This window comes from Callorhinus ursinus, unplaced genomic scaffold (assembly GCF_003265705.2).
Source record: "Callorhinus ursinus isolate GAN/ISIS: 27379988/994484 unplaced genomic scaffold, GSC_fseal_2.0 scaffold10, whole genome shotgun sequence".
NCBI classification, from domain to species: domain Eukaryota; kingdom Metazoa; phylum Chordata; class Mammalia; order Carnivora; family Otariidae; genus Callorhinus; species Callorhinus ursinus.
The window spans coordinates 25,619,476-25,635,110 of record NW_027397072.1 but is presented as its reverse complement, the minus strand read 5'-3'; the positions used below and the strand labels follow the sequence as shown (position 1 = coordinate 25,635,110).

Sequence of the window (15,635 nt, the reverse complement as noted above, 5' to 3'; positions counted from 1 at the left end):
GAAATTTAGCTTCATTCTGGGCACTCCCTGCCCTGGGGTCTTCACCTGTGCTGTGCAGCTGGGGCAGTCCTCCCCAGACGCCAAGCCTCTGTCCGTACTGGTGACGGCCACAGTGCCCTTGGTTCCAGCTCTTAAGATCTCCTTTGCCCCCCCCGCCAAGGCCTTATGTGTCCTCCTGCCTTTCCTTCCCCAGATGCACCCTGCTGGTGTACTGCACCGACCTCCCCCCCACCAGCATCATCATCACCTTCCACAACGAGGCCCGCTCCACCCTGCTCAGAACCATCCGCAGGTAAGACAGCCTTCCTCATGGGTCGGCCCTGCTGGGAAGAGAGGGTCTGCTGACGGAGGGGACTGGCCCTGAGGTAAAAATGTCAGGCATTTCTGACTCCATGCCCGCGTTGTCTGACACACTTCACGCATCCATTCAATCACTCCTCGCCCTCCTGTGAGGGCAGCTCGTACTCTGTTTTATGGGTGGGGGGGGGTAGACAGAGGCCCAAGGTGGTCAGTAGCTTGTCCGTCACCGGCAGCCACAGAGAACCTGGAGCTCTCGCCCTTAACCGTCGTGCTAGACTGCCTCTGGAACGGGTTCTAACTACCACAGCTGCCAAGGTTGCTGAGGCCCCGTGAGGCTGAATACACACCCCACCCCAGCATCAGGCTGGGATTAGAACCTGGGTCTGCCAAGTGCTACCTCTCCCAGCACCTGCCTCTCCACAGCCTCCCACGGGGCCAGGCGCCGCGGTGCAAATCAGAGCAGCCCAAAGGCAGTGGCTGACCTTTGCTTTCCCGGCCATCTCCCTTCTGTTCCAGCCCCGACCCCGCTCCTCCTCTCCACCCACCCTCAGCTCCAAGTCTGGGCCCTGCTCTTGCTCTAACAGGTGCATCCTTCCTTTGTCTGGCCCGTGGCCTGCATGAATCTGGGGTGTGCAGAAGTCCCAGCACCAGCTCCCGGCAGAACTCCCCTCAAAACCCAGGCGGGGCCCCGGGGACTTGGCCCTGGTTGCTTCAGCTTCCCCTTCCCCATGCCATGTCCTTCGGCAACTCTGGAGCCCCCATGCCCGTCCTCCCCCCATCTAGCCCCCCTACCTCTTTCAGGTCTCGGTAGCATTGACTTCTCAGACGGTGGCAATGACAACCATCAATCGTGAGGCCCCCCCCCTGGTGTGCAGACATGCCTCGGCTCATGCTCTCAGCTGGGGAGGTGGGGGGCCGCTGCTGTACCCACTCTACAGCTGAGGGAACTGAGGCTGGGAGATACTAAATCAAAGCCTCCTGTTGCTCAGCCAACGGTGGTGAAGCTGGGTTCCAGCGCTTGCACTCTGACCTCAGTTCTTCTCAGCAGCGTCCATAGGCCAGGCTAGTCTCCGGGTGGTGTTCAGCAGCCCTGGTGTTGGGGCCGGCCCTGCGACAAAGTGCCTGCATACCTCCATGCCCCTAGGACACGTGGCCTGCCTGAGCCCATCCCTGTCTGGTAGGCAGCACAGCACATGGTCGTCTGATCCCACAGAGAGGGAGGGCCTAGGAGAAGACAGCCCAGCATGGCAAAATCTCTCGTCGTTTCCATCACGAAGCCACACCTTCCTATGCCTGGCGGCGGGCAGACAGGGAAGCTCCAGGTGATGGGAGGGGGTCAGGAATAGGCTCACCCTCATGGCGGGTACCAAGTCTTGCAGGGACGTCCAATGAATGTCTGCTGTGCAGGGTCCCTGCATCCCATGGAAAAGCAGGGACGGACCTGCCCAAATGTGCTTTGTTTCCGCCGTCCGCAGGGGCAGCTCTGTCTGTGGCCCAGATGTCCCTGGCAGCCGACCGGCTTGTTCCTTCTGCCAGCTGCTTGCCCTCCCTGTCGTATTCACCCCACTGGTCACCACTATCACATTTGGTTTCCCAAAGACGCTTCAGTTCTTAACACGCAAAACATCCTGAATCAGTCAGGAGTCACTGTGAGTCTCACAGTAGACTAATACAGTAACTTTCCGATTTGTAAACCCAAGCGGGTATGTGTAGGGGCCAGGGGTACAGGGTGATCCGGTTCACCTGGGTCTTTTCTGGCGAGGGGAGAACGTTGTTCCTGCGCCGTGCGGGCTGAGCAGGTGCACCGTGGAGCAGAGGTGGCTCCCTTGAGAATGCCAGACCACAGCCCCGCTACCGTCAGGGTCTGCTTGGGCACCAGGTGGGGTTTCTGGAACAAACTTAGGGCAGTCTCTGCCTTTCACCACGCATGGCGGCTCTTCCACAAGGTCGTGTCTGGGCATGTCTGCCAGACGTTTCCATGAGGACACTATAGGATCAGAGAGAGGCTCCTTGCGTTCCAGGCTGGCCTTTCTTTTTCCTTGTAGGAGTCCTCTGACACCATACACCTCCATCCCCTCAACACACACACACACACACACACAGACACACACACACACACACACACACACACACCATTAGGGCCTTCTTCTGGGCTCCTTACTGCACATCTCAACTCTAGCCCTTAATGCATTTTTCCCAGATGTCACCTTCAATAAGCTTGTTTAGGGCAAGGACTACGTCTTATTCATCTCTAAGTTCCCTGTGACCCAGTTGCCTGATCCAGGAAATGGGAATCATGACCATAGCTACCGCATGGAGTTGCTTTGGGTTCAGTCAGGTAAGGGACTGACCACTGTGACCAGCAGAGGGTACGTGCTTGAGCAACATTAGCTATGTCCTTATCTGCACAGCGACTGGGCTCTCAAAAGAAAAGAGGCGGTGGGTACCTGGGGTCAAGACCTTCCCTAACCACTTCCTAGCCGTGTGACCTTGTGTGGGTCACTGACTGCATCCGTAAGGACGGGGATAAAAATATCTTTCATGTTTCCAGTGCTCCCAGTTCTATCACATTTCCCACAAGAAGACATTACCTTGGGACATTTGGGGGTGTTCTAATATCCCATGGGGCTCCCAGGCCCCCCCATATTTCTCATACAGGGTCATGTCAGCTGCTACCTGTAGACTCATCCCTTTCAGCTCTAAGACATATTTTCCCTTCTCTTCCCGCCGCTCGTCCATCTCTTTAGAATCGTAATAATGATACTTTATAATAATATTATTAATATTTTAATTGTCTGCTGAGCTTTATGGTCTCCAGAACACGTTACATCTCACGTCAGCTGGGACCTGTGAAGTCAGGGGTGCACGAGGTGAATGGAGGCCCAAGGCCACCAGGCTAGGAAGCACAGGGGCCAAGACTCAGGTTTCTGACTTCCTGGGGGGACGTGGGGGGCAGCTCGGGGGGCAGCTCCGGGCGCAGCCCCAGCACCTCTGTCCACCAGCCTCATGAGGGCTGCCCTGAGGCCCTGGTGTACTGTGCTCCAAAAGGGGGTTGAGGCCCATCAACACCATACTTTTCAGAAGGCCCCCAGAAAGTGCCAGACCATACACCAAACTGCTGGGTGCTTTGCCAGGAGAGCCCATGGACCTATTTCCTGCCTCTGAGGAACTTTTGATATAAGCCAGGCCCCCTGGCTCCAACCCAAGTGTGACACACGAAGACAGCAGAATGAGGGGAGAACTGTGTGTGAACAGACAGGCTTCTCTACCATAGGCAAGGTGAAGGGAAATTTTAAAGGGTGGAAGCAAGGAAGATTATTTCTAGAAATTCCCATGGCAGGTATAATTTGCCTTGGGATTCTTCACCTTCCTCACGGTCCCTATCCCGATGCACAAATGAATCACCAGGACAAAGATGGGACTGAATGAGGAGCACTTCCTCTCCCACTGTGTCATCAATGGAAGGGTCTTCTGTAAGGTGTCTTTCATCTTTCATGTTCCAGAATTCTGATGGCTTTGCTGCCAGGCCCTCACAAAAAGACGCTCCAGGGGAGGATTGTACCCCCTCCTCCCGTCTCTTCCCCCAGCACTTGGCCGAGCCGTCATCCCTCTGCCCGTCCCTGCCCAAGCCCTCTGGCCCCCCGAACTCCTGAGTTAGCTAGGGGGCGGGGGGCTGGAAGGGCACACATGGCGGCACTCAGAGCCAGGCAGAGGCCTAATAGGGGTGGGTGATGGGGGGGGAGGGAAAGAGTCGCAACCCAGATCAATGAGGGGACTTCTGTCACTTACAGAGAGAGAAGACAAGCCCTGAGGAATGGTTTATCTTGTCTGCTACTGCAGTGGGTCCCTGTGCATATGTGAGACTCAGGGCCATCCCCTTCCTTTTGGGGCATCCTTCAACCCTCCACCTCCCATGGGGGCTCTAGAGTATGTGCAGTTGATCGGTTTATATCCTGAATCTCCTTACTGTTGCTTTTTGTAAAATCCTGGATTTCGAGGAGTGATTTCTTAGGTTAAGGTGGATAAGAAATGGGACCCCGGGGCCAGATTTGCCTGTTCTGCTACCAACTCTATGACCCTGGACAAGCTCCTTGACCTCTCTGCCTCAGTTTCCTTTTCTGTAAAACAAGAGCTACTGATAACTACCTCACACGATTATGAGGGAGAGTGAGTTTAGGTAGCTAAGGCCTTGATGCGCGGCACGGAAGGAAACTGTGTACGTGACAGCAGGTGTCATAATGGCTCTCCAGCCCGGGGAGGCCGCCGTGTTGTGTGGCTCTCAGACCTGAGCCCACATTAGAAGCCCCGGAGCTTCCCATCCCCAGGTATTCTAACTCAGTAAGTCCAGAGTGGGGCCCAAGCATTTGCCTTTCTCACGAATCCCCGGGTGACGTAGATGCTGCTGGCCCAGGGATGACACTTTGAGAACCAGTATCATCCTTACTATCCACACCCAGATTCTGAAAGCAGCCACGGGGCCAAGCTCAGTGCTAAGCACCTTTCATGCAGCTGAGGAAGTTGGGGTGCTGCAGGTTGAATAGCTAAGTACGTAAGCACCTCAGTACTGAAGCTCTTTCAAGCCCGCGTGGATCGAGTACTTGACTCCACGTCAGCCTGGCTCCAGAGCGACCAAATTTGACTGTCAGCCGCCCTCAGGTCTTCATTCAGCTGGTATTTATGGAGCATTTCATAAACCCTGCCTGCATATAGCACCGTGGAGTTCACAAAGCAATCTCAGATACGTTTCCTCATTCTGTACGCACAAAAGCCTGTGAAGTAGGTTAAGTATTAATATCGCCCGCCTTTACAAGGAAAATGTAATTACAGATGAAAACGAAGGCTGGGAGCGGCCTGGCGTCTTGTTCAGGATGGCGGAGCCGCCTGGCCTCCCACGCTGTTCACATGGCCGTGCCCGCCGCCTCCCAGGATGCTCCGCGTGCGCCCCCCGTGCGGGCCCAGCAGCAGAAAAGCAGAAGGTGTGGGTGGACGCTGGCTGCACAGCTACCCTCTGGCAGAGAAGTGAGCTGTGTAGAAGGAGACTCCGTTCTAGAATACTTCCCAGGCAGAGTGGGACACGGGTATGCCAGTGAGGTGAGCACTCACTCCCATGCTGAGGCTGTAGGGAGAGGACATGGAACCGCCATGGGAGAGAGAGGCTTATCCTAAGCTGGAGGAAAGGGAGGGTTGGCTTTGTGGCAGAGGGGCTGGGGAAGCGTCCTGGCGGACAAACTGGGGACAGAAAAGTGGGGGTGGGGAACAGAGCAACCAGGGCCGGGGTGGTGGGAGTGGCAGTGGATGTGCCGAAGGAGGGCCCTGAGGGGAACCATCTGGGGCCAGGCCAGCTCCCCTGGGCTAGACTTGACCTTTCTCCTCCGGCCACCCCAGGAGACCAGAGCACCTGCCCCGTCGCAGGCCCTCCCAATCCAGAGCCACGTTCCTGGCGCCCCTGCGATCCCTCCAATTGCTCTGATTAGAAGAGCAAAAGCAAGCCAGGTGTTAACAGGAAATGGTCGAATTAGCACTGAGTGCTGACGATTTCTGGGTTTTTTTTCTTTTTTAAATCCTGGACATTTTTTATTCGCTAATCATCTCTCAGTTCAACCAGCACAGAGCTGCATGCGATTTACCTTTTGATGTTCACAGAAGAGAACTCTTGAATTTCAAAGAGTCGTCAGGGATTTAGGGGGAACCGCATGCAGAAGCTGCCGCCTTAATCAAACCTCATTAGAGGGTATTCTTAAAGCAGGTTTTCCCTCTCGCGCTGCCTCCCTCCCTCCCTTCTCTGATTAGAGGACTGGTTATTGGGTTGGTGTGTGTTTTCTTTGGGACTCTCAATTGATCCCATGTGGTGAGGTCTCCTCCCACCACCGCCCGCCCCTCCCTGTCCCCACCTCCCAACAGCGAGCTCAGGGCTTGGAGTCAGGGTTCCTCTCCCACCTTATACTAGTTGCCATGGTGAGAATTAAGGCTTCATAAATAAAAGTAGCTCCAGGCAAAGTTCTCCTCCTGGAGAGTCTCTGCATCCTGCTTAGACAGGGCAGCTCACCAGAAGCAGGGCTCAGATCGGCCCTCCTGAGAGAACTCACAGCGCCTCCACCAGCACCGTGTGAACCCCTCCCTGACCCACGCAGGGCCACGGGCACCCCATGGTGGGCGATGTGGCCCTGGAAGGTGGTCTGGGGCGTTCAGAAGTGGAATAAGGCCTGAGACCCCAAAGGAACGTGGAAACCCAGCCTCACCCTGTTGAGTCCAGATCCGCAGCCCAGGCCGGCACATGAAGTCAATCTTAAGATCATTCCTGCCACACAAAAATAGCAGTAATTGCCACTTCGAGCCAGACATGTTGCTAAGTCCTCTAGAAACATTTTCTCTCCAATTCTCCCAATGGCCCGGTGAAGTAGGTGCTGTTGTTCTTATCCCCATTTTATAGATGGGGCCTCTTACTACACAGAGCAGTAAAGTAACTTGCCCTAGATCACACAGCTTGTGGGAAGGAGCTCCTAGACTGCGAGCTTCTGGCAGAGCAGACGTCCCCCTTGTTCCTCGTGGACCCAGTGCTGAGCTCATAGGGGGTGGGCAGTACACATCCCTGGAGGGAATGACAGGCCACGGCTCTGGGCTGGCCTCTGGCAACACAGAGAGTACTGACGGGGCCCCTGCCCCTGACAGGACCGTCCAGTGGGGCCAGCAGACCAGTCCTCAGAGTCAGGCATGATGAAGGCCGCAGGAAGCGGAAACAAGTAGTGCTCACGAAGGAGCGGGAAGCTATTAGGAGGTGCGGTGAACAGGTCCTTGTGGCAGAGGAGGGATGTCAGGCCACGGCATCGAGGGTGACCGGGCTCTCCCTTACGAACAAGCAGGATGCCACCAGTTGAGGGCCCTGGGCATGAGGAGGCTGCAAGCAGGGGCCATGACCAGATCGTGAAGAGCAAGCGTGCTGAGGGTTTGGGGGGAGATGGTGACGAGCCACGGTGGAGGCTTTGTCAACTTATTTGTCTGCATTAGTGAGGAAAGTCACACAATGAGAGATCAAACTGAACCTTCAGAGAGCTCACTCTGGAGGCCCTGGGAGGACGGCCGGTCAGGTCAAGGCTGCTACAAAATATCAGTTCAAAAGTTGAACCAGGACAGAGGTGTAAGAGGTGGACATGGTTTGAGTGACCTTCTCTCGTAGAACCAGCAGGTGTTGGTCACTGATTTGGCATGGGGTTTGGGGCGGCAGCGGGGGAAGGCAGTCTCTGTGGATGACTCCTGGGTTCCCATCTCGGTGTGGAGTGCATGCGGTGGCATTCACTAGGAGAAGGCAGGGTCCCATCCCAGGGGCTCACAGGTGAGCAGTGTGACTACACAAGCCCTTGGGTTGCCCCGAGTTTTCATTCCTCAAATGCAATGGTGTCTATTTAGAGCGTGGGTTAATACAAGGGTTTGCCACTAGACGTCATAATTATCTCCCCTCCTTCCTCCTTGCAGCGTGTTAAACCGTACGCCGATGAATCTGATCCAGGAGATCATATTAGTGGATGACTTCAGCAATGATCGTAAGTATCTTCACCCCCTTGCCCTGTAGGTACAAGTTTCTGTTCCCAGCCCCTGCATAACAGGCAGAGGCCAGTCCATTGGTTCTCCGGGGATGGAGAACAGCCTGGGTTTGTGGCAGGTGTGGAAGACTTTGAGGGTCTATGAGGGGCTCAAGAGGGAGACAAACCTTACATTTTAAAAATAATGCCTTAGATTCTCTGCTGCGAATCTTTGAGGACCTACGTAGTAAATTTAGTAGATCCTTGGTTGGGTTGGTGTGTGTATGTGCATGTGTGTGCACACATGTGTGTCACTGTCCCCTACTTACACTGGACATGGAAACCTTTGGAGGATTGGCCCGGGGACCCAGAGCAATTTATATCACTAGAGGTTCCTGACTTACCTGTGGTAATCTGCTAGCCTGAGTGCAGGCTGAAACACCCCCTCCTTTCACTCTCGCGGGAGGGCTGGGTGGGCTCTGCGGGAGAGAGGCTAAGGTTAGTAAACCAGTGAAGCAAAACCAACATGGCGGGGTCCCAATGTGGAGTTCAGAGGATTGGTAAATCGAGCAAGTGATGAGGTAAGCAGGCAAGCCAGAGACAAGTCCGGGGTGATGCTGAAGACGGGATTTCTTCCTGCCCATTCTGCACACTCCCCCGAATGGGGGAGAGTTCAGCCAGCTCTGTGTGATGGGGTACAGTGGACAGATCACTTAACAGATAAGGTCTCCAGTATCAAAAGTCTGTGATCAGAAAGGAAAATCCAAAATTCATCTCATCTATTGTGGGGTCTCCCAGCAGTTTTTGCTAGACCCCACTAGAGTGAGCAGGACTCTTGTCTCATGTTTTTAATGGTCTATAGAAAAGGAGAAGAGTCTCCAGGTGACCATACCAAGAATTCCCATCTGGAAGTGCTTCCTGATAAGAACACAGGTGCTTCTGTGCAACTGACCCGCTCCAAAAAGGTCCCTTTGGGCCACTTTGCATGGACTGGGCCACATTGCATATCGATAAAAGTGGTCAGTCAGCCTCATCCAAAACCCACAGTCACCCTGGAGTTGGGACAGGGCTCTGAGGTTGGGGACAGGCTGGGCTGCCTTACCTACTCTTCGGGTTCACGTCCATCCCAGGGTGCTCACACCACATAACCTTTTGTCTTCGCAGCTGAGGACTGCTTGCAGCTCATCAAGTTGCCCAAGGTGAAGTGCATACGCAATAGCGAGCGGCAAGGTAGGTCTGTGCAGCTGGGTAAGACCTTGGAGCGTGAGTGTAGGGGCTGGGGGATGTGTGTGCATCTGGCTGTGTGTTCAGTGTGGAGGGGATGTCGTGTGGCTCCTCCGTGAGCTCTCTGGAAGATGGAAGGACAGGAGCCCCCACTTGCCCATTTGTCCCTACCGCAGGTCTGGTCCGGTCCCGGATCCGGGGCGCTAACATTGCCAAGGGCACCACTCTGACTTTCCTGGACAGCCACTGTGAGGTGAACAGGGACTGGCTCCAGCCCCTGCTGCACAGAGTCAAAGAGGTGAGTGGGGCAGACAGGGTCAGGGTGCTGCATCCCCACCTTCTCTAGGCTCTCAAGCCAGTACTTCACTTATGCCCCCCGCCGGGCCCTCTGGGAGGGGGGTGGGACTGATTGCTGTCCCCATGTTGTAGATGGAGACACTGAGCTAGAACACCCTGCCCACGGTCACACAGCAGGCGGTGAGGGGGCAAAGCCGGGGATCTGTTCTTTGTATCCCACTGTCAACCTACAGCGGGCCTGTGAGTGGGGCTGCCGGCCCCCCGCTGATAACCTGACGCTGGCAGCTTCTTGGGTGAGAGAACCATCCAGAACTATTTCTCCCAGATGACAGAAGGTTCCAGAAAGGGAACCCTGTTGAGTGCCTTTTGTGACTAGGAGGCAGCAGAGTTAACTGGGCCTCGTCACCCAATTCCTGAGGCTTCTGTCTTCCCTGCACCCATGCATCACCCTTGCCCAGAGGCTGAGGCAGGTGGCAGGATGCTGAGAAACCTGAGTTCCTGGCCTTTGCCTGCCCTTAAATTGCTCAGGGATTCTGTGTGCTTCCTCTCTCCATGTCTGTTACTCCTTTTGAAAGTGAAAAAACCTTTCCTTAATGTTCCCATTGGTATTATATATTCCACAAAGACCATCCACCCCCGTCCTGATGTACAGAAAGTGCTATATTGTAGGAGCTTAGCATTTGGGCCGTGTCTGTCCTCCCTGAGCTACTGACTCCCACAGCTGCTCTGTGAAGTACAAGGCCGGGTGTTTTTCATATACCCATTTCACGGATGAGGCCACGGCGTCGGGGGAGCGGCGTAACTTGGGCTGATTCTCCCTAGCTGGCATCACGTGCACCAGAGCCCCCACACCATCTCCCCTGTGCCGTGGTGATTTCCTTCTTGCTCTTTGGGGCAGCTACCTTGCCCCTCCCCGCAAAACGACAGCGTTGAGGACGGAAGAACCCGTACGTGTCAACTGCTCAGAGAAGTAGGAAGCCCTTCCTGACTCTGGTCATTCTGATGAGAGCTCTCACACGTGGGCCCAGATGTGAATCCCCATCCTGTAATTGCCTGCCCTGAGATTGGGGCGGACACCCAGCGCCGGTTAGGAAAATCCTCTCTCCCCTCTTTCTGGCACAATCCGAGTGAAGAGGTCTGCATTGAGAAATAGTAGACTATGAACAGACCATTTAGTTGAAGGGCTTTGCCTGGCCCTAGAGGCCCTTCCAAATCTTCCCCTCGCTGTGTCCCAGAGGAGAGGGGCCCTGGGGGGTAGGGCTGAAAGTGCCAACCCTCTGTCATGTGCATGGTCCACCCCCCACCCCGGGAACAGTCATCTCATTAGCGTAAACTCAGGTTTGATGAGAGAGGATTGCTGTGAATCACGAAGAGGCCCCTGTCACCCCATCACTCAGGAAATCCCAGGGGTTTCAGAAGCTCTTGTGCAATGAACCAGGAACCCAAAGACCAGGGGTAGATTTCTTCTTATATCACAACATCACAGTATATACCACATTTTTAGTGAAGTTTTTTGTTTTAACTCGAGTGTAGTTAACATACAGTGTTAGTTTCAGGTGTACAAGATAGTGATTCAGCGAGTCTGTATATTATTGCTCAGCGTTCATCACGACAAGTGTCGTCTGAATCCCCATCACCCGTTTCCCCCATCCCCCATCCCCCACCCACCTCTCCTCTGGTGACCGTCAGTTTGTTCCCTGCAGTTAGAGGTCTGTTTCTTGGTTTGTCTCTCTCCTTTTATTCTCCTTTGCTCCTTTGTTTTGTTTTTTAAATTCCACATGTGAGTGAAATCATATGGCATTTGTCTTTCTCTGACTGACTTATTTCACTTAGCATTATACTCTCTGGATCCATCCATGTTGTTGCAAATGGCAAGATTTCATCTTTTTTATGGCTGAGTAATATTCCACTGTGTATCTACACCACATCTTCTTTATCCGTTCATCAGTCGATGGACACTTGGGCAGCTTCCATAGTTTGGCTCTTGTAAATAATGCTGCAATCAACATAGGGGCGCATATATCCCTTTGAATTAGTTGTTTTGGTATTTTTTAGGTAAATACCTCGTAGTGCAATGACTGGATCGTAGGGTAGTTCTATTTTTAACTTTTCAAGGAACCTCCATACTGTTTCCCAGAGTGGCTGCCCCAGCTTGCATTCCCACCAACAGTGCACGAGGGTTCCTATTTCTCCACATCCTCTCCAACAATTGTTGTTTCTTGTGTTGTTGATTTTAGCCATTCTCACAGCTGTGAGATTGTATCTCCTTGTGGTTTTGATTTGCATTTGCCTCATGATGAGTGATGTTGAGGATCTTTTCATGTGTCTGTTGGCCATCTGTATGTCTTTTTTGGAGAAATGTCTGCTCAGGTCCTCTGCCCATTTTTTAATTGTTTTTTTTTTGTTGTTTTTTATCCTTTTTTGGTGTTGAGTTTTATAAGTTCTTTATATATTTTGGAGACTAACCCTTTATCAGATAGGTCATTTGCAAATGTATTCTCCCATTCAGTAGCTTGTCTTTTTGTTCTGTTGATTGTTTCCTTCACTGTGCAGAAGCATTTTATTTTGATGTAGTCCCAATAGTTTATTTTGGCTTTTGTTTCCCTTGCCTCAGGAGACATATTTAGAAAAAAATTGTTGTGTCCGATGTTGGAGAAATTACTGCCTGAATACTACAGTTTGTTTATCCATTCCTCTGCCAATAGACATGTTGGGTTGTTTCCACCTTTTTACTATTGTGAATAGCACTGCTATGAACATTAGTATGTAAGTTTGAGTACCTGCTTCCAATTGTTTGGGGTCCATATCAATGAGTGGAATGGTGGGGTCACATGGCAGTTCAGTGTTTGACCTATAGGACCCCACCCCAGGCTGATGTGGCCCTGTAGGGTATGTTAGGGGGCCTTGCTTTCCTTAGACAGCTTTAATGAACCCTTTCCACCCCAGGGCCTCAGGGACCTTCACAGAAGCTCTCTGAAAAATGCTGTCATTGCTACATCCCTGGCCAGGCTCACCTGCAGATCAGAGAAGCCTTCATTTCCTCCTTCCTCCTTGTGAGTGCTCCTTGCATCCCAGGCTCCTGTGGGAGGCATTGGGCTCCACAATAGAGCTCACCCTCCCAGGCTGAGCTTCCAGTGCCCACCACTGTCTGACCTAAAGCTTTGGTAGCAGAGAACTGGTCGGACAGACCCAGGGCTGTGGTCCGACTCTGCTCCTTGCCGGGGCCACAGCAGCCTCCATGGTCTGCAGAGGTTTCTACCAGACCCTGACTCCTGTTGATGGAACATTCTCCTGAGACATCCCCTTCAGGACAGGGATGTGGGTGTGTGTCAGGCTGTGTTAACACGTGTCTTTGTGTCTTGTCTCAGAGTAAAACGTGATTTGTCTTGTGAGTGGAAGTGGAAATTTTAAGCTGTAATTGGAGTTAGGGATTTTCAAAAATAGAAAGAGATAAGAAAGAGCTGGGTTTGGGCTGTCAGAAGCTGTCCTCAGCTGGTCTCGTCCACATGGAACCCTCTCGATGTCCCGTTTCAGTTACTCGAAGATACTTGAAACAAGCACCAGGTTGGTTTTAATTTTTTGAACAGAGGCCTCTTCCCCCCCCCCCCCGCTCCTTATCTACATATTTCTTTAGTTGGAAAAAAGATTTTGAGAAATTTCAATCCCTGTAGCATTTGGTAAATTCATATAAATAATGGCTTACATATGCTACAAAGCCTTTCACACGCCTCCCTCCCATGTTCCATCCAAAAGCCCTGTTAGGAAGGCGAGATGGTTTTGCAAATAATAATTTGTCTTCGCTTTATAGATGAAGAGACAGCTCCTCAGTGTGTGCTGGTGTGTTTAAGGTGACACGTATGCTAGATGAACCAGAACGAGAACCCAGGTCTCCTGTCACCTCGAGGACCGCTCCTTCTCCTGCACCCCTACCTCCAGGCTGCCCTAGAAGCCCCATTGTAATCCTCTGCCACCCGTCCCTGCCTTCCCTAGACTGTGAGGCCTTATTCGTCTTGGTACCTGCCACAACTCCTAAACTATAAGAGGTACTCCGTAAAGCTGGCTGACCAAATGAGTGAATGATCTCTCTAGGAGGTTTTTTTTCTTTTTTTAATTATTATTTTTTTAGAGGGGTGGGCAGAGGGAGAGGGAGAGAGAGAATCTTAAGCAGGCTCCACACTCAGTGCAGAGCCCGATACGGAGCTTGATCTCACAACCCTGAGATCATGACCTGAGCTGAAATCAAGAGTTGGACGCATAACCAACAGAGACACCCAAGTGGCCATCTCTTGGAGTTTTTTGAGGGCCCGTTCCCAATGTGGTTTTAGTTATTTGAATGGGTGGAGAAAGGAGAGGTGTACTGCAGGGATTATTGATGGCCATTGCTGGTATATTCAGCTGCTGTCATTGCTGGGCTCCTGTCCATGGGGCAGGGCCCAGGCTCAGATTCGTGTTGGGGAGTGGGGAAGAAGGGGGTTTAGTCCCGGGTCTGTCAGGGCTTCGTCCAGCTGCCTGATTAAGCCTACCTGTGGGCCTAGCCTTAAAGGCCATCCTCCTGGAGCACACAGCAGGGACCTGTAGTGGGTCTGGGTATCTTTATGGAGAGTCCCTCTGTCCCTGAACCTGTAGGAGGAGAGGCCATCTTTCTCAGTGGTAACTGACCCACCTGCTTTGCTGCTGGCCATTGACATAGTGTCCTCAGAGGGGGTTAATAGACAGCCTCTTTAGCCAACACCAGTGGATTACCCGCTGCCCAGCAGGCTGTGGGCTGATGCTGAGGGCTACACAGGTGGAGCAGTTACTGACCCCCTAGGTCACTCAGAGAGGTTTGTGTCCTGGCTTCAAGGTTCATGTATAAAGTCTCATGTAGCTTCTTTTAAAGGTCATGGCTCCACACAGTACTTATCCCCAAATGTCCCTGATCACCTATCTGTTCTCCATGACTCAAGCAGACACCACACATGAGCTTTGGCAGGAATAAGAGAAGGGCAGAAGCCCTCAGAACTTATAGGGAGAGGTTACCAGAGCTGGTGCACCCTGGAGGCAGAGTCCCTGGGTGACTTCTGGGGAAGGCTGTGGCCGAGGTAAGCAACCAGCATTTTATTTTGTATTTCAGTTTCCAAATATTGAGGAGAAATTAAAAAACCAGGATTGCTGTTTGGGGGCCCCTGAGACCACCCTCAGGTTCAATAATTCACTAGAAGGACTTGGAACTTAGCTGTTATATTCATCATTGCTGTTTAGTATAGCCAATGGATACAGGTGAGACTCTGCAGTGGGAAAAGGTGCACAGAGAGAGTTCCAGACATAAGCTTCCAGTGGACTGCCCCCAGTGCGGTTACACAGACAACACTTCCTTCTCCCAGCAACAACGTAGAACAACACGTGCAGAGCGTTGAGAAACAGGGAAACCCACCCAAGCCTTGGTGTCTGGGCTTTCTGTTGGGCATCAGTCACATAGACATGGCTGACCCGCCATGGTCCCCATGCCCCTCCAGAGGTCAGTTTGAGCTGGTACCACACAGCCCAAGGCCCTTAGCATAAGTCACACTGTTAGCATAGACTATCTGGTATATCCCAAGGCTACCAGGTAAACAGAGGCAGGACATCCTGAGGGCTTAGAAGTTACTGCCCAGAAGCCAGGCAAGGGCCAAACATATCTGTGGGCAAGGTGAATCCTTCACCGCACAAGCGTCTATGTAAGGACTTAGTGAAGCTACAGAGACCCCAAAACTCAACCGGCAAAGGCGAAATGAGAACTTTGTCAGACTCACAGAAGAAGTTCAGTCTCTGAACTTGTAAGAACACATCAGAATTCAAGTCACAGGAATATCTTCGGGGTTGTGTCCATGGGTAGGTATCGGTGTGGGTGGCTGGGTGTGTGCATGCGCGCGCGCAGGATGACAGGGCCTGAGAAGAGCCTGGAGAGCGGAGGCAGCTGGGCAGGTGCCGTGTTGACTGTGGAAGAAGCATCTGTGCACGTCCCAGTGGTAGAAGCAATGCACTGAAAATGAGCATTTCTTTCCACACGGGCCACTCGGCTTCTGAGGTACCTTGTCACTGTCAGGATGAGTCACATGTGGAAGCTGAGGGCCAGATGAAGTCTGTGAACATAAAAGCTGACACCCGGTGAGTCTGAGCTTAAAATAAGAAGACAGCCTCGTTTGGGAGAGAGATTGAACCAGGAAATGAAATGGCTGCAAGGAGAAGCAGAGGCTCCTGCCCCTGCAGGCTGGTGGGGGAGGGGGAGAGGTGAGGAGGACTACAAAAGTGTCCTTGCTTGGTGTGCCCACACCTGCC

At 52.7% G+C, this 15,635-nt stretch overlaps 1 protein-coding gene across 3 annotated transcripts in view; it reads left to right on the top strand.

Moving 5' to 3' along the window:
• The window catches only part of GALNT14 (polypeptide N-acetylgalactosaminyltransferase 14), a 209,009-nt gene that overhangs the window by 162,372 nt on the left and 31,002 nt on the right, over positions 1-15,635 (top strand). For all 3 annotated transcript variants that reach the window (XM_073897220.1, XM_025867601.2, XM_025867599.2), the window contains exons 3-6: positions 194-292; positions 7,771-7,838; positions 8,982-9,047; positions 9,218-9,339. In XM_073897220.1, the coding sequence (XP_073753321.1) occupies positions 194-292; positions 7,771-7,838; positions 8,982-9,047; positions 9,218-9,339 (355 nt within the window). The remainder of the gene's footprint in view (positions 1-193; positions 293-7,770; positions 7,839-8,981; positions 9,048-9,217; positions 9,340-15,635) is intronic.